We start from the raw sequence: 20209 nt of genomic DNA on the forward strand, positions 1-20209 counted from the left end.
TATTACAAAATTCGGTTAATATGTATTACAAAGTTCGTTTTCATCCCGTGAGAAATAAATATTGTTATTTTGTATGTTTAATACAAATCTTGGCACAGTTGTCCGATCGTTGCCCCTGTTATTGCTTCCGGCCCTCTGGTTCCCTGATCTCAAAGGATGGCACTGACTTGTTAGAATTTACTTTTGTGTAAACAAAACCAGTTAATGGTGACTACAACTTAAGTGCACTCTGAAAAACATCATGAAGGATGACATGTTAAATTAACAAAAGAATAAAAACAGGTTTTCTGAGCTATTTACTCGCTCACTCTCCACTGGAGAAGTTCAGTTGCAATTGTTATGCCAGTTTAAAGTGTCTTTTGCTACAGTATACAATAATCTATTTTTCGTGCCATTTTCTCTAAGCTGATGTCTTTTTTGGAACTTGTCTTTAAATTAATTTAAAGTTTGTTTATATTAAATCTCATCTAGCAGTGTTATGGCGACAAAATGAAAACTGATGGAATTAAGCCTGGAAATTATACAAGAGGCTGATAGGATGGATCAAAGTAAAACAGACATTTCTAGGAACACAACATCCCTTTACGTACTTTGTCTACAATACTGAAAATTCGTAAAAAACTTGGAGCAGTGATAAAAACAGGAAACAAATTCATGGCGAAAAACTTGAGGAGCTTGACATAAAACTCTTCGAGTGGTACCAACAAATGCATGCATATAATTTGCAAATACAATAGGACTTTGATTGTCCGTCACCCTATTTACCGTCAGTCTCTGTTAACCGTCACTTAACCCCACTATGCCGTAATACATTGTGATATCGGTGCCATGTGTCACTCCATCTTTCTTTACAGCTCACTACATACGGTTTTACTTTAACCTCTTGTTTCATATTTTAATAATTTTTATTTAGTAAACCCATTGAAACAACAGAGAAATGTAAGCAAGTAGTGTTGGGAGTATCACAAAAAAATTGAAATAATCAATCATCTAAGAAAAGGCAAAAGTGCTACAAGTAAAGCATTGGTTTATGGAATAGGAAGAACAACAGTAAATGATATAAAGCATGATGCAGACAAAATTGAAAACCAAGTGTCAAATTAAAACCACTGACGGTAATGTTAAAAGTCGTAAAACAATCAAGCTTGCTAAAAATGAACAGTTGGATACCCTAGTGTTTCAATGGTTTATTCAAAAATGTAGCCAAGGAATTCCATGGACCTCTAATAATTGAAAAAGCCATTGAAATCAATAAAAAACTAGGTGGAGATCCTTCATTCAAAGCTAGCATCGGATGGTTAGACAAATTTAAATTTCGCTGTGGTATTTGACAGTTGTCAATCCAGGGTGAGAAACTAAGTGCAGATAATACAGCAATTTCTGTTTATTGTGAAAAACTGAAACAGAAGAAAATAGCTGATCGAAGTTTGGTTAAAGACCAAATGTACAACTGTTATGAGGCTAGCCTTAATTGGAAGGCATACCTCAGAAGACATTGGCCTCGATGACTAAACATATGGCACTGGGATATAAGATGCAAAAAGATCGCATCACTATAATGATATGTGCTAATACGAGCAGTAGTCATAAATTGCCTTTAGTTGTTATAGGAAAATCAAAAAAAGCCTAGATCATTTAAAAATATTAATTTAAATGCTTTGCCAGTTAAATATTTTTGACAAAACAATGCATGGATGAGCCAAGATATTTCATGATTGATTTCATAAAATATTTGTACCATGTGTAAGATTACAATTGGAATCAAAAGGTTTACCACAATATGCAATGCTACTGATGGACAATGCACCTACTCATCCCATACACTTATTTGATTTAAAGCGATGGCAAAATATCATGCCACTTCTGCCATCAAACACGACATCTCTCATTCAACCGATGGACCAGAGCGTGTTTGAGAGTATAAAACATTGTTATCGCAAATGTTCATTCAAAAATTTGTTTTGGCAGAAAATAAATGAGATGTGATATAGAGTTTTGAAAAGCTACCTTATAAAAGATGCAATTTTCAATGTCGCTGATGCCTGGAATGACGTTCCAGTTCAAACAATACAAAGAAGCTGGAATAAGTTGTGGTCAGAAATATATTCAACTGATACAGAAACCATTCCAAAAGAAACTGAAATTTTGCAGTTATATTCGAATGTTCCTGATTTTAAAAATATTTTAAACAAGGAAGTAAATGATTGGTTGGATATAGACAAAATGGACTTCAGGCATGAAATTTTAGATGACGATGAAATTGTGCAAAGAGTGATAACAGTTTCTTATGATTCTGAAACTGAAGGAGAAAACGCTGCTCTGATGGAACAACAAACATAATTAACCACTGTGAAGCTGAAACTATGTTGTCAAAGTGCATTGAGTGGCTCGAGGTACAAGAAGAAACAGATGCTACGCAAGTATTACTTTGCGTGAAATTCGTAATATTTTCTCCCAAAATGCTCCAGGGGTAATGAAACAAAAGAAATTGACTGACTTTTTTAGAAAAGAAATTTAATTATGTCATATTATTTTCTTTTAAATTTCTTTAATGACATTAGAACAATGTTGTATGTACTGTATGTAATTTTGTTTTCTTTCAAATGTTTTTATGACATTACTAGACCAATGTAACAGTTGGTACTGTTACATTGGTCTAGTAATGTAAGTCAAAATATTGAAAATAGGAATGTATGTAAATATCTGTACTATGATTTAATGACCCGTTAAAAAATAATAATTAAAGTTTAATTAAATTTTATTAGGTTATGTATTATGTAATAAAATAAACAAAAAGTTAGATGACCCAGTCTATTGTATTTATAATGTTTTTAATGTATATATTCTATTGTCTGTCATCGTCTACATCCCGTGCCCTGACAGATAATTGAGGTTCTACTGTATCAGGTCTGATTTTGCAAGAAAAGGCAGATTATCTAGCTTAGCAATGTGGAATTAGTGTCTTCAAATGCAGCAGTGGCTGGCTCCAAAGGTTTAAAGACAGGAATAACTTGGTTTTGCAAAATTTTTGTGGCGAGTCTGGATTAGTCAAAATAAAGGCAAAATAAAGTCAAAATTTGTATGTATAAGCATAGGCTACTTATATATACAGTAACTTTGAATTTCCTATGATGAAATCCTAAAAAAGGTATTTTTTTTTTAAGCTGCAATTTTTACGAATGTTTTAATGAAAGAGAAAACTATTTACCACAAAACAAGTATATGCTACAATTATGGTAACTTCTTATTTTATTTTCAGAACCTGTATGCCTTAGCATACAGGTTCTGAAAATAAAATAAAAAACCAAAGAGGAAGAGAGAGAAACAAGTCCAAGTGTATGACTCTCTGCCCAAGGAAACATATACACACAGTCACTGAAGCATGAGAGCCACTTACCTATAAAATAAAAATCAAAGACAGGTAACTCACACTACCAGCTTTTCAAGGGACATTAGCACTTGCAAATTTCAAAAAGAATGCAATCCTTTTTTTGGAATTCAGAAGAGCTGATGAACCTTGAAAAGGCGCTCCATCTGAGTTCTATCTTTTTTTTTTATAGGTAAATGGCTGTCATGCTTCGATAGTTGGTGGAGTTATTGGTGAGTCATACATACACTTGCACATCTGGAGGTGCACGTTTTTTATTTTATGGTTTTATTTGAATATTGGAGTATATTGGTATATATAGGTAGCAATATTGTACATTTCTGAGAAGTTACCCTAAGTTTAGCATTTATTTGTTTTGTGGTAAATGGCATTCCTTTTTTTAACATTCTGGTAGACATAACCACATTTATTTAATTATAATAAAGTTACTTTTAATGATGTTCTTTCAGTTCCTAATTCTGCCTCATGAGTTCCAACTTCATAATCAGATACAGGCGCCTCCGTAGCCAGGTGGGCAGGAGCAGCAGTGCGTAGCACACACTTCTTAATTAGACCGGGGTTCAAGCCCATGACCACCAAATACGGAGGATGCAGAAAGGTCAGGGAATGACCACTGCATATCCCCGGAGCAATATGGCCTTAGTTGCTAATGCTCCTAAAAACCAAACAACAACAACATCATAATCAGATACGCAGTATGGCCTTCGATACTAATACATTGTATAATCCAAAATAATATCATAATTAGAGAAAGAATTCAGAATTTGAAAAGGTTTAGCAACATGAGAGAGGGAGGGGTTAAAAATAATCATTTTAAGTCTAGAAAATTTATCATACATTTTAGACGAATGTTGTATGCAATGCATTTTATAAAGATATCAGCAGTGAAGTAGAGCTTTGGTATTATTCCATTAAATTATTTACATTCAGAAACTGAAACCTACCTGACTATGAACTGCAAAATTACTGAGACAAGACTTGAACTTATATTTCAGTAATACATTTGACACAGTTTCGCATGGGACATTGCTGTACAAGCTGGGGCTGCAGGACAGGGAATAGAGGTTGTTATAAATGGTCAGTGTTCAGAGTTGGCCAGTGTAGACCAGTAAACAGGATCCTTCAAGATTTTAGGTGCTTGTGTTGCCCGTGTTTCTGAACTCAAATGACATCAGTGTGGAAATAGATGTAGTACTAGTGGCATGTGATGCAAGAAAGCAAGTGTATGAGCTTATGCAGCATCAGCCAAAAAAAAAAAAAAAAATTTACAAAACAATTTCCTCTAAATGTTTGTCCAGTTCCTTCTTAAATTTATTTAACCTATCAACTTCCACAACGACAGATGGAAGTTTGTTCCAGCAATTAACCACCTGCTGGCTAAAGGCAAATTTCCACACAGTGTCCATATTGTAGATGGTATAAGGATCTTGTGAATGGATCGTGACACAAGTCAGGCTGAGCTTCTTCATAAGAATTTGGACAGGCCTTATGGATGGTTGGAAAAATGGCAGTTGTATTGTAATGCTGTTAAAAGTAAGGTTTTACATTCTGGTAATAATAAACTTAGAATAACTTATACACTAGATAAGGTAAAAAGCTGAAGGATGTAAATGAGAAATACGACCTGGACCTTTTGATACAATTAGACACAAAGGTTAGAACATAGTGGTAGCAGATGGCCAGGAAGGGAAAAAAAATCTTAGCAAGTGTCTTATCAGTGTGGAAAAAATTAAACAAATATTGATGATTTTTACCATACCTTTCATCAAAGGAGTTGAAGGTTATAGTTCCAGTATGTAAATGGAGAGATCATATTTGGAGGGTTTTTTTTTTTTTTTTTTTTGAAAGATTTGTAGTCTGCATTAAGAAAAGATGTTGAACTTCTTGAACGAGTCCAACGTCGGGCAACATATCTGGTGAAAATAGCAAAGGGGTATCCATATGAAGCATTATTACTAGTAAATTAATAAGAGGAGTATACCTCAATATAGTACGTGGAACACTTCCGTAACAGAGGGTTAACAGAGCTTGGAAACAAGGCATCCTAGTAGGTGATTTGAGGTGTTATATGACACTGAGGTGGGTGGGGGGCAAATTGAACATTTGTGGAATTTTCACATTGAAAGCACACAAAAACCTGCAACCAAAAATACAAACTTCTGGGAAACTATTGGACCAGACCTCAAGATCTTTGTTTGATCAGTGTGTGCCAAACATTGGAATAAATTGCCTGGGTGGTTGAGGTTAATAGTCTGGGGATACAGGTTCAATAGACAGGTACCCCTTCCCACTCCTTTTTTTTTTTTCTGCATATTTGCCCTTTACATCTGCTATGTTGTTAAGTCCTTTTGTAATTATGAATTAAATTTTCTCACTAGTTCTGATATGTTTTATTAAGTTTATTTTTTTAATATTTTTTGAATTTTGTTTTGCTTGTAGACTTTAACTGTGGATATAAGTCAGAATTTGTCTCATGATATTCAAGATTCCATCAAACAAAAGGATGAGGAGATAGCTGTTCTAGATAGCTGCTGTGTGCAGTTTACTGCTCCTGTTAAGTCAAGGTACATATGCAGTTATATTTGATTGCAATAATAATTTTGCATCATTAAACAAATTTAAATAATATACTCTGATTTATGTGTATTATAATTTATAAATAATGGAAACATGTTGTATGAATGATGGAAATTAATGGGATAATTTAATGAAATAATAATTTATGTATGTATGTAAAATATATGAAGTTATTCTAATTTATTAATTTAAGGGTAATAATATACATATTACAAAGTTTGATCAAAATGTTTGTTGAATGATCTTATAATTCTTAAATGCATATCATTAGCTAAAAGATTGAGAGTGGAACTCGTGGGAACTTCCTTTGAGCATGTGCTCACTAAGTTTTAAACTTGTTTTTGCCAATCTGAGAGAAAGCTGTGTTCACTGAACACTCATTTGTCATATTTGTAGAATAATAAGAGAAATTTGCCTCAGTATGATGCATAGAACACTTCCATATGATACGCTCTAGAAATTAAAGTATACTCTCTAGATATACTCTCTAGAAATTAAAATGAATAAAAGATTAACACTAAATGATTACAGTAAAAAATCAATTGAACACAATTCAAAAATTAATTAAAATTTAAAAAAGTAATTAAAAAATCAATTAAAGTTAAATGTAAATTTTGAAAAATGACATTTTTAGGAAGGAAAATAGTTTTTCAAAATTTGCATTTAACTTGAATTTTTTAAAATTGTTTTTTGAATTGTGTTCAGTTGATTTTTTACTGTAATCATTTTGCATTAATCTTTTATTCATTTTAATTTCTGGAGAGTATCATATGGAAGTGTTCTACATATCATATTGAGGCAAATTTCTCTTATTCTTCTACAAATATTGATATCAACGTAGAACGTATTGAGCACCATAGCTCTGCTATAAACTATCAAATTAATTTTTCATATGTACTGAAAATGATGAAATTTGAACAATGTGCACATGTTAAATTTTGTTGTAAACTTAAAGTCCACCACAGAAACATATGAAATGGTCATTACAGTTTATGCCAGTTACTGTAATGAAAAGAACAGTTTTCAAATGGTGTCAAAGCCAACAAAGCACATCTGTCAAAATTACACATGAAGGTAATACTGATTAAATTTTTTAACAGTGACAATGGCATCAACAGTGTGACACCTCACAGAATTTATTCCACAAGGATTTGCTGTTGATGCAGCCTACTATCAAGAAGTTTTAAATGCTCGAGATTATCAGTCTAAACCAAAAAAGGGTAAAATGATTGCCATTTTTTTAGGTTGAAGTGAATGCTCCTTCACCACAATAATACATCATGTCCAGGACTGTGCAGTGTTATCCAGGATCCCAGTGCTTGGTTTTGGGGGCCCATTGTTTTTGTTATAGACATATTATAATCATATAAGAAATGTTTTAAAGGTCTCTTCTGTGTTGGGAACTGGGTTGCTCACGTCCAGTGTCTCCACCCCCTACTCCATTTGCACGCCAGTGGTCGCATGGTATATCACTCTCCATCCTGCAATTTTTGCTCAACAGAAACATTCCCATCATATCATATCACACCCACCTCTTATTCATTTTACTTAGAATCATGCAACTTTTGGTTATTCACAAAATTAAAATTGGATGCAAAAGGAAAATGAGTTCAGTTCAGTTGATCACCTAAAAGCATTCACAAAAGAAGATATTCAAAAATGTTTTGATCAGTGGCCAGCAGAATAAGTGTATGGTTGCAAAAGGGAATTACATCATATTGAAGAATATTAAAATGTAAACATCACTGGATAAAATTAATTTATTTTCAGAATTCACCAGACTATTTTGATCAAAAATTGCATTATTTACATATATATAATTATCAAAAAAAAAAAAAAATGCAAGTTTTCAGTGCCTACATTTTTTAATGTATTTCATACATTGATGAGTTTGTTGTCACTAATTATAGATCGTGGTTCCTGTTCATCAATTCACAAATATTGATTACCATAACTGAATCTGGCAGATTTATCCTTGAGGAATCCTCGTTGGAAGTAATCACAATTCAGATCTGATGAGTCCAAGACCATCCAATCCCATGTTATGCAGGATATTAATTATGACATTTTTGATAAAAATGTTCCTTTAGGAAATGAAGAACTGCATTCACCATATGTGGTCATGCCTCATCATGTTAGAAAAATTTTCTTCCAAGTTCACTTCTGTGTCTTGAAGAGTTGAACAAAGTGGTCTTGAGAAGTTTCAGGAGATTCCTCATTAACTGCATCATCCAGGACTGGTCTGGTGATTCCAGCTGATGACATTGTGCACCACGCCATGCATTTTTCAGGTTACAGAGGCAATCAGCACAACAGCAGCCAAAATAGTTAAATTAATTAATTAAATTGGCATCGTTTTGGTTATATCTCATATTGACTGCTTATTTATTCGAGCTAGTACAATACTATGGCAACTCATGGTATTGGCATGGTTATAACCAAATACGGTTATAACCATGCCAATGGTTATAACCGTATTTGGTTATATAACCAAAACGATGCCAATTTAATTAATTTAACTACTTTGGTAGATAGCTATGTTAAAATGATGCATTTGCACTAACCTACATATTAGTCATTCTACCTCGTAGCATGAGACCTTTGCCCTTAAATACTTTATAGTTTATATCACTACGCACCATCAGGCAGCATCTCTCATATTGTGAAATTATACTTCAAAACTGGGTTTTCACTATTGCAACACCAGGGTATCTGCCCACCCACCGAAGAGAAGCCAACAAGCTTTGAAACGGTGCCGTCTGGGTGGTGGTATCCGCTGAGAATAATTAATGATAGTCTTCTCCACTGGTGAAGTGTTATTTATTCGAGGTAGTACAATACCATGGCAACTCGTGAAGGCAGTCACAATATGAGATATAACCAAAACGATGCCAATTTAATTAATTAATTTAATTACTCTGGTAGATAGCTATGTTAAAATGATGCATTTTCACTAGCCTACATTTAATCATTCTACCTCGTAGCATGAGGCCTTTGCTCTTAAATACTTTATAATTTTGTTATGAGTGTGAACATCCCCCACCCCCTTTATCTCTCTGATTTTTGTGAATTTGTTGGAATGTTACTAAATTAAACCAATGTGGCCCTCAAAAATGAGTGTAAAAGAAAAGAATTTCTGGCAAAACAAAGCAAGAAATTATTTCAAAACATGCACTGTTAAAGAAAATATACTTGTAAGTGAATATGGTCCTCCCACAATCCATGATTTTGACAATAATTAAATAAAAGGATGCATTTAAATCAACAAAAGTGAGAGTTGCTTCTGCCAGTTTTCAAAGGGAGAGAATTAATTTTAGAATGAAAAAACTACTCATATGTATTCGTGAATAAACAAATGAATCATGAATCTGATTGCTTAGTTGGTTTGAGACAGGGTTAAAGACATTTGTGATGATTTAACTCTTTCCAGTCATCTGGTTCCCTGTTTAAAGATTTTATAACTAGTAAAAGCTCTAAAGTGAAATGTGTAGCTAGGCATAGTGAAGCTGCATGTGCAGATAAAGAGGCGTGGAGAAATTTAAGGCTGAGATTTGTGAATTGATGGCACCTCCGTAGCCAAGGTGGGCAGGAGCAGCAGATTGTAGCACATGCTTCTTGATTAGACTGGGGTTCGAGCCCATGACCACCAAATACAGAGGATGCGGAAAGTTCAGGGAATGACCACCGCATATCCCCAGAGCAATATGGCCTTAGTTGCTAATGCTCCTAAAAACCATATACAGCCCATTCCGGTTATTTGGGACACATCGGGACTAGTGCATTTTGGCCCAATTAAGCGGCTGCCCCAATTATCCGAAGTTTCACGTAAATAGTTAAAAATACAGTGTACCCCCCCCCCCCCCTTTACAATTGATTCACTGTACAATCAAATCATGTTACGACGAACTCACCATAGTAAAGTACCATTCACTATACGATGTGTAGTAAGCGCTGGTCATTGTGATCACGTTTGTGAATTGAATTTTAAATCTATTAAACAACGATTCTAGTTAGCGAAAATAGGAGGAATATTATCCACAGGCTATAAAAACGAAGTTATATTAAGCACAAATTTACCCATTATTATCTTACCAATTAAAAAATTAAATGATACATGAAAATCAGAAGAATATACGTGATAATCGGAATAATTAATACGTACTGTAATATGTACATACTAACTAGTTGACATTTCTGTTCACTGACATTTGTGGGTGGGTGTTAAAATTTAAAACAGTAAAAAGATAAGCAACCAATAACAAAGAACACGGCACACAGAACTTGCAAGTAACACGATACGTGCAAGTGAGAACGGAGTAACGAGTTACAAAGCTTTAAAAACAGGAATGAAGAGAAGATCTGAAAATCAATTTTTTTATATGATTGAAGATTTTATGGAAGTGTAAACACATTTCACCATAATAACCCACAGAATTCCAGCTGTTGGTATTATCGCAAATTCAGTAAGATCGAGTTTACTGTTCGTTTATGATAGATTTCACTAACAGAAAAGCCCAATAAACAGGTGACTGCTAATTGTTTTTATTGTTTTATGGTTGTGACCTCCAGAATTTCGACCGAACCACATGGTACCGTTGGAGACAATCGTAGGATAATCTCCAGTGCTGTGGTCTCCTGCCCCAATTAAACGGCATGCTCTCCCAATTAAGGAAAGTAAACCCTGGCTATTTTCTCGATTGGGTTCTGTTTTTTAAGATTTGCCTCAAATAAACGGCTGCCTCGATTAACCGGTGGCCCAAATAACCAGAATCCACTGTAACAACAACTGTGAGTTGAAGGAAGAGGAAATCTATCTTTCTCACCGAGTGCTCATGTGGATGATGCTGGCCTCCTTTCTGGATGCGAAAGAGAACTTACATAACTATGGATGAGGCTGCTTTGCCAGAGCATGCATCTCTTAAGGATAGGTCAACCTTGTTGCTTGCTGTAATGCGTCTGGTGACTTCAAATTAAAGCCATGCTTTTGTATCACTCTGAAAATTCCAGGATATTCAAGCAACAAAAGTTTATCAGAGGTGAACTGGGGATCTACTGGAAGTTCAACTGCAAGCATGGATGATATGGTTCTGTTTATTGAATGGACAGTTAAAATTTTTGGTCCCGATGTAAAGAAGTATCTGGTAGCTAACAAGCCAGCATGAAGGGTCTGCTGATTTTGGATAATGCACCTTGCCATGACCCAGAACTTCAAATACAAATTTGGTTTCGTCAAGGTGATATTCCTGCCAGCCAACGTCACTTTGATAGTCTGTGGATCAACAAGTGATAGCCAATTTCAAGAGACTTTGCACAGATGTTGTTTAGGAAATTCTTTTAAGCAATATGGAATTTCAAGTGGACAAGGATGATGTTCAAGATATAATTCAGTCTCATGAAAGAAGACCTGCAACAGTTGAAGTCTATGACTGAAGATGACAGTGGAGAAGAGGAAAGAGCAGGATGATCATATGGCACCTACAGAGGCCTAGTAAATGCTGTGTCATTGGAACAGGTGGAGAGAAAGATTGGCTGCAAGGCATCACTCCACAGAGCAAACAGCTCTTGAACTGCTAGTATGAAAACACTGCCATATCTTTGTTAAGTTTAATGAGCAGGAGAAAGGCTGCAATACGGACAAGACAAGATTGGATGGCTGTTTTTCCATGAAGAGGCCAAGATTGAAATTGGAAACAGTTTCAGCTTCAACTACACCTTGAACCTCCACAAGTTATTATGGAAGAAGACTCTCCTTCCACAAATTCTCTCACCTCAACTTCTCTATTAACCCCATTAGGTAATGATCTTTTTAGCTAATGATAAGAATTTTTTTGTCAGTTTACTAATACAAAATTTTTAAATACTCTACAGTGTGAATTTTCTGTTGAAGTTATGATGGTCTTAGAATGGATTAAGTCTTTAACACATATTTCATATACTCAATAAATAATAATTTCAGTTTATGATTATTTTCATGGCACCAGTTATATCTGCACCAAAGATAGATTTGTTTGTTTGGGAAATCTTACCAAACTGTAGGAAGAAATAACTGGAATCAAAACTGTTAGAACTTAAGTTAGAAGGAAATAGGTCTGAGTGTCACCCAGTTAAGAAGGTAATGCTCACTAAACAGTACTAGTATTGGTCTGAAGAGTGCCAGAAAGTTTTGGTTAGTCATGAAACAAAAATTAATTGGAGAGCAAAAAAACTCCACAACAACTGCTAAGTTGTGTTTTTTCTGCTAAGTGGAGTTTTTTTTTGACATAAGATATGGGGATGCTTTTCAACCAGTGGTGTGAGAAAATTGAAGTTCTTTGACATAACTGTGAATGCCAAATATATAGACATTCTTATTTCTGAGATGATACTCTCAGTTTAATTTCTATTTGTTAATGGAGAATTTATTTTGCAAGATGACCAAGCAAAGAGTTTTAAAAAGTCATCCAAAAATGTTAAACCATTATCTTGGCCTGGTAATTCACCTTATTTGAACCCCATAAAAAAATCTGTGGATGCAGTTTAAAAAAAAAAAAAAAAAATGCTGGATGGGGGAGGAAAATTTCGGTTTTTGAGCCAAAAATGCCTGCTCATGTTCCTTTGAGTCAGACTGCAGTCAGTAACATTATGTTAGATTGAGTAATGTAAATACTTCACACATTTCCTAGAAAAATGTTAAAGAAAGGAATCAGAACTATGAACTTTGACATGTATTAAATAACTAATATTTTTAAGACTGCAGTTTAGCTTTGAGAGATTAGATCAATTGTGAGGTATAGCTAAATGAGGCAGGTAAGGCCATTTATTAGATAATTTGAATGACATATATCCTTTTCTGAATGTGATATGTTAATAACTACATTGAAATATGATTGCCTGAGCAAGTCTAATTATTGTTTTGATCTTCATCAGACTTAATGCTTTTTCTTTTTTTAGTTCAAGTTGAACTATTATTTATTTTCTTTTCGCAATCTTTCTTGCCCATTCTTTTCCCTCTGATAAGTTTTGAGAATTGTAAGTGCACATTGTTTAACAAATAAAGCATTATTAAGTGATTATTCATTAGCATTAAATGTTAATAACAATATAAAATAAAGAAAATGAAAAACAGTATTAAATTATTATTGTTATAATAATAATTGTTATTTTCATATTGCTGGAGTGTATTGAGTGCAATGAAATTAGGAGGAGGTTATGCTGAAGAGCTGTTTCTCATAGTACAACCTAGAACCTTCTGATACCTACCTTAACAATTCCATGCTCCCTATGATTGGTATAAATCCAGGTTCTTTTCAACAGGCTGTTGCCATACCACTGCTGTTCAATGCAAAATCTTATTTTGAACCCTGTGGAACACCAGTGGGATGGACTGTAACATCAGGCGAGGGCTAGACCAACAGCTGGTCACTGTTCTGCAGGAGGATTGAGGACTATACCCACTGCAGCTTTAATAATACACCAACCGTATAATTGAAACTTGATTGAAATAGAAATAATATAGTATAAGATGGGATCAAATTAAAACGATAAAATAAAATACACTGATTGTACAATAAAAACAATAAGATAAAAGAAAAAGAAAATATAAAGAATAGCAATTACACTATATGGAATAAAAGTGATAAAAACAACTGTAGCTTTCAGAGGTGACTGCCTCCTTTATCAACAGTAAGACTTAACTTGTCGTGGTACATCGTTAAATAACTGCAGGATCATGGCTCATAGCATGTGTTATTGTGGGAACACGGGCAGTATCCTCCACACGTGCACTGAAACTGGTAAAGGCTTGGTAACGTGCCAGGCAGAACTGTTCATCCCTTCCCAGAATTATAGTTTCAAAGATGGGATGAATACAGATTCCACTGTCTCTATTAATGGTATTATGCTCAGAAGAGCAAATACACAAACTCTAGAACCATTTGCTGTTCCAAAATCCTTGCATACAGCAAACTATAATGGCATTGCCAGGTGAAATTTAGTGGTTTCTCCTCCCAAAAATGTTCAGCCACAGCAGATTTCCCATAACCTGTGGCCTTTATTGCTTTAATATGCTCCCCCATACAGTCTTTGAAACAGCATTTTGTCTCACCAACATAGCACTCCCCACAACCAGGCATTTAATCTCATATATGACCCTGCTTGTACCTTCCATGGGTATAGGATCTTTAACCTTTGATATGACTGGTCAAATCAAAGGTTAAAGATCCTGTGCAACTATATAACTTTGTTATAGTTGCACACTGTGTGTCTGACAAGCACATAACTTGAGTGATTCACTCAGTTAAGCCCTGATAGTAGTGGATGTATGCAGTGGCAATGGGTGCAAAACGGCTGTCTTCGCCCATGTTCTGCTGCTTCCCAAACATATTTATCCAAGGTCTTCTGAGAGTACCCTCATTTCCTGAGATCTGCTACGACATGTTTAATCTCCTTTCTATCCTCGGAGGCACTACAAACCCTGCCCTATCCAACAAGGCCCTAATAACACTATTCTTGTGATTGTTGGCTTGTGCTGTGTTGTTATGCGTATATTGCCCCCGGCTCGTGGATTTTCTATACACACACACACTCGTTTTTATTCTGGGGCCATCTTGATACACCAACACATCACGGAAAGGGAGGGTGCCATCCATTTCCACCTCTGAGGTAAACTGAATAAAAGGGGAGAAGCTATTAAGAAAACTGAGAACCCCTCCATACAATGGCAAATGTATCATCGACATATCGTTTCCATGCACACATGGGAGGAACAGACCCATAAAAAATCTTACTCTAGCTTCTCCATGGCTAGGCTTGCTGTTTACTGCTTATACATACTGTTTTGAAATAACATAGTGGTACTGCAGACACATAGTTCTACCCCACTGTAAATATCTTCTGTGCTCAAGGGAGTCCTGTCCCTTAAGGTGTCATCCCTCTCCAATGCCATGCACACACATTTAACCGGAGCTATCTGCATTTAGAACATCCCCTGTTCAGAGTCTGTATGTAGAGGCACACGAACCTCCACTTCACCTTCGAAGGAAAATGTTGCTTCTAAATTATGCAGCTAAAATTCAAAGCCTTCCAGACCATCCCGTTCGACCGTTGCTTTCGAACCCTGAGTGGATAGCATTCTATAACAGTAAACCGACTGAAAATAGACCAACTGGCATTAGACTAAAAGATTTGCTTCACACCTGGAATATTGATTTTGATAACATACTTCAAGAGAGCGATATTCCTAATCCACCCTGGTCTATAAATCTCCCTGACTGTGATACCCACTTTCAGCAATGGGGAAAGAACTCCCTGGCAGATGAAAATATCAAACAACTACATAGAGAACATGCCCTCAACAATATACAAAGCTACCAAATATATACAGATGGCTCAAAAACAGGTTCTGCCGTTGGTGCCGCAGCTGTCTTTCCATCTTTTACAGTCTCCATATCACTACCAGTTGAATGTAGCAGTTATACTGCTGAGTTATATGCAATCAAACTAGCCTTACAGAATATTAACACTCTCCACAATGCTAGCAGTATAATATACACTGATTCATTGAGTGCAGTGTCTTCTTTGGGCAATCAATTTTCAATATCACAACCAATCAAAAAACAAATCATTTGCTGTTTAAACCATCTACGAAGTAGGAATCATTCGGTAAAATTCTGCTGGATCCCAGGGCATTCTGGTATCTTAGGCAATGAGAGAGCAGATCAGGCAGCCAAAAAACCAAACAGTACAACACCAGCAAATTACCAAGTACCATATAGAGACTATTTGAAGCATATTAAAAAAGTCTGTATGTTTCAGTGGATAGAAATATGGAAGGCACAAAGTAATAACAAGTTGTTCCAAATCAAAGAAGAACCAGCTTTATGGATTTCCAGCTTCAGACAAAATAGACGTTGGATAGGACACACGCACCTAAGCCATATGTTTCTACTCATGGGGGATGACCCACCTCGATGCACGGATTGTACACTACCGCTTACAGTCAAGCATATGCTTTTAGATTGTCCTCACTATTCCCATTTCAGAAGTACTTTCCATTCTCAATCACAACTGCAAGAACCGTTATCTCTTAACCACATGATTGGCAATAGTGCTAACCTAGCTACACTCTATACCTTTCTGAAGCAAATACATATATATGAATTCCTCTAATGCCAAAATGGAACACATTATATTACTTTAGGATAATAATATAGGATCTGGCACATTTTGGCCTTAGCTGCCCTTGTGCCCTTAAACTCCAATACCAATACCTTTCTTATGTTTAACTTCAACAATTTCTCCTCCACTTTGCTCGCTCTCAGTTATTACAAAATCATTCAAGTCCCTGTTAGACTTTGATAAGCTTCTGGCCACTACTCTCTACAAAATTGCTCATGTTTGAATCTATTGAGGGGTTTCCGAAAAGTAGTAGTAGTGGCATGTGTTGCAAGAAAGCAAGTGTATGATCTTATGCAGCATCCGCCAAAAAAAAAATAAAAAAAATTACACAGCAGTTCCCTCTAAAAGTTTGTCCAGTTCCTCCTTAAATTTATTTAACCTATCAACTTCCACGTCGACAGATGGAAGTTTGTTCCAGCAATTAACGGCCTGCTGGCTAAAGGCAAATTTCTGCACATCTGTCTTTCCTCAATTTGAATTTATGCCCCCTTAGGTTCATAATCTAAACAAGTGAAAGAATCCAATCAGAATTCAGCATGCTCAACCTATTCAAGGCCTTATACACCTCAGTGAGATCACCTCGCAGGTGCCTAGTCTCCAGTCTCTGGCAATTTGCAAAATTTAAGCCTCTCTTGGTAAGAGGATCCCTTTATTCCCCTTACCAATCTTGTTGCCATTCTCTGTACATGCTCAAGCAAATCTACATCCTTTCTAAAATGAGGCCTCCAAACCATATGCAGTACTCAAGGCGTGGCCTGACCATTGCCTTATACAGAGGGTCAATCACCTCCTTTTCCCTGCTAGCAAAATTCCTGTATAACATTGACAAAATTTCATGACCTGCCCTGCCCTGGCAGCCTGTCTGCATATCTGACTGCACAATTACTCCCAGGTCTTTTTCATTTTCTACCACCTTAATTGTAGTACCACAGAGTTGGTACATTTCTCTTCGGTTATCGCTACCCATATGCAGTACTTTGCATTTGTCAATGTTAAACTTCAGTTGCCACTTCTCAGCCCATTTTCCCAACTTATCTAGATCCAGTTGGATTAGCATGCTGTCTTTACTGTCGTTAAAAACCCTGCCAATCTTTCTATCATCTGCAAACTTGGACATTACTACTAATGATATTAAGAGTAGGAGACCGGCGGAATTACTTAACAAATACAGGTCACTGATGAAAAAAAGCCGTGAATTAGGGTTGAATTTGAAAGTGTCTGCAATTCTGCCCAGACACGATAGGAGGGAGTATATGATGAGAGCCTTGTCGATCAATTCGGCCCTGGAAAGATTGTGCAGGGCTCAAGGGGTAGAATTTTTTTCAGCCTGGTCTGTACTTGATAACAGGAGAGACTGCTTCTACAGGGATGGAATACACTTAAATAGAAAGGGTGCAAGAATGTTTGCTGATGCTATCGAAGCAGTGTTAGGTGGGTCGGAAAACTGCTAGATTGGGGGGGGATACAAGGACTAATAGATTAACAGTAGCCACTGGCAGAGGAGAAAGTGATTCTTGCACTGCTTCTATTGGAATGAGCAGCAGCCTGGAAAATAAGATGCAGGATATTTCAGAGACTGCTGGGAATCATGGGGGTACAAGTGAACACATGGGTTGTGTTAGGGTGGCTAAGAGGAAGAGCAGGTGCATGTATACTTGCGTGTACACCAATGCTAGGAGTTTAGTAAATAAATTTGATGAATTTGAGGTATTGCTCAAAACATCAAAGGCAGATATTGTTGGGATTTCAGAGACATGGTGTCACACAGATATAAGGAATGCAGAACTGGAATTTGGGGAGTACAATGTCTACAGAAAAGATAGACAGGATAGGAAGGGAGGAGGGGTTATGCTATTAGTTAAGAAACACATAAAATCCAAGGAAGTGAAGCAAGTCGACATCGCTGCACAGTGCAGTGTCAAGTCAGTTTGGTGTGACATAAGCATTGGGAGATCAAAATTGAGAGTAGGAGTGTGCTATAGGCCTAATGACTCTGATTGAGTATAATAAGAAACTGTACAGAGAAATAGAGTGGGCCAGTAAATCAGAGCGTCTTATAATAGGGGATTTTAATTTCCCAGATATTGATGATTGTTTTCTACATCAACATGTTCGGGAGGCAACTAGAGGGAGTAATACTCTTGATTTGATTATCAGTAGTGATTCTTCATGCATTAAGAATCTGCAGATAAATGAACCACTAGGTGGCAGTGATCACAGTGTTCTGAAGTGGGAGTTACTCAAAGAAGTAACTACCATTAGGGGTAAAGGAAAGGGGTATTGCTTTCGTAAAGGCGACTACGATGGACTGAGACAGTATTTAAATTCTGTACAGTGGGATCAACTGATGATGTTACTAACAGCAAATTCAAAATGGGAAGCATTCAAAGAACTTATCTGGGAAGCTACTAGGCTTTACATACCAACTAAGAAATATTGTTCAAGATTTAGGCCTAAATGGATGTCAGATGAACTAATGAGGCATATGGCAGAGAAGAAAAATGCATGGGATACATACAAATTAACACGAGACACAGAAGCCTATGATAGATACAAGTTGATCTGTAACCAAGTTACAAAGGAGGTTAGGCAGGCGAAGGCAGATTACGAGAGATCCTTGGCAAGGGATGCGAAGAAAAACAGCAAAGAGTTCTTTACTTATGTAAACTCTAGAAGGAAGGGGATGAATCAGATTGGTCCACTTGATATCAATGGGTCAACTGTTGATGACCCTGCTCAGGTAGCTAACAAACTAAATGAATATTTTGCATCGACATTCACACATGAGGAGTTATTCAGCAAGGGGAATGCCAGAGGTGTATTCAACTCTAGCAGTAAGCTAGGGAATCTTGTAATAACTGAGAGTAAAGTGGAGGAGAAATTGTTGAAGATAAACACAAGAAAGGCACCTGGGGTGAATGGGATCTATCCAGTTATATTAAAGGAGGCAGCAAAGGAAGTAAGCAAACCCTTAGCCATAATTATGAGAGCTTCCTTGGACTCAGGGGAGGTACCCATGGACTGGAGATGTGCAAATGTGGCCCCAATTCACAAGGGAGGATCAAAGGCTGACACAAGTAATTATAGACCTGTGAGTTTAACTTCTGTTCCCGGAAAATTAATGGAGGCACTGGTTAAAGAAGCACTGCAGGATCATCTAGACAAGACTTCAGTTACAGCTCAGACACAGCATGGTTTTGTTAAGGGAAAGTCTTGCCTGACCAATTTGATTGGATACTATGATGCAGTCACAAAAGGACTGGATGCAGGGAATAACTTTGATATTATATACTTGGATCTGAGAAAGGCTTTTGATACTGTTGCACATGGAAGACTGCTGCACAAATTGGAGCAGTGTGGCATTGGAGGCAAATTGCTGCTGTGGATAAAGGGGTGGTTGAGGGGGAGAAGACAGAGAGTGGTAATCAATGGACACTGCTCATCGTGGACTAATGTTATTAGTGGAGTCCCTCAGGGTTCAGCATTGGGTCCATTATTGTTTTCTGTATTTATAAATGATATTGATGATGGTATATCAAGCTTAATGTCCAAGTTTTCAGACGATACGAAGGTTGGCAGGGTTGTCAAGGACACTACTGACACTATGCTGCTGCAACAGGATCTGGAAAGGTTGAGCAGATGGGCTGAGAGGTGGCAAATGAAGTTTAACATTGACAAATGTAAAGTACTACATATGGGAAACAGCAACCCCAGAGCAACGTGTCAACTCTGTGGTACTACACTGACAGTGGTAGAGAATGAAAGGGACCTGGGGTTGGTTGTGCAGGCAGATATGAAGTTCTCTGAGCAGTGCAGACGGGCTGCAAGAGTAGCTCATGGTGTATTGTCAATGATATATAGGAATTTTTCTAGCAGGTGATTATTCCCTTGTATAAGGCAATGGTCAGGCCACACCTAGAGTACTGTATACAGGCCTGGAGGCCTCATTTCAAGGATGTAGAGCTGCTGGAACGAGTACAGAGAAGGGCAACAAGATTAGTGAATGGAACAAAGGGGTGCTCTTACGAAGAAAGGCTTAAGTTTTGCAAATTACAGTTTCTGGAGACTAGGCACCAGTGAGGTGATCTG

The 20209-nt window shown here is 36.6% G+C and overlaps 1 protein-coding gene across 6 annotated transcripts in view; it reads left to right on the forward strand.

The window, feature by feature from the left end:
* The window catches only part of LOC150088181 (rho guanine nucleotide exchange factor 10-like protein), a 465691-nt gene that overhangs the window by 292388 nt on the left and 153094 nt on the right, over positions 1-20209 (forward strand). For all 6 annotated transcript variants that reach the window (XM_090369366.1, XM_090369362.1, XM_090369365.1 and 3 more), the window contains one exon: positions 5828-5952. In XM_090369366.1, coding sequence (XP_090225492.1) covers positions 5828-5952 — 125 coding nt within the window. The remainder of the gene's footprint in view (positions 1-5827; positions 5953-20209) is intronic.

This window comes from Mastigoproctus giganteus, chromosome 3, assembly GCF_048544385.1.
Source record: "Mastigoproctus giganteus isolate SK-2022 chromosome 3, ASM4854438v1, whole genome shotgun sequence".
In the NCBI taxonomy this organism is placed as follows: domain Eukaryota; kingdom Metazoa; phylum Arthropoda; class Arachnida; order Uropygi; family Thelyphonidae; genus Mastigoproctus; species Mastigoproctus giganteus.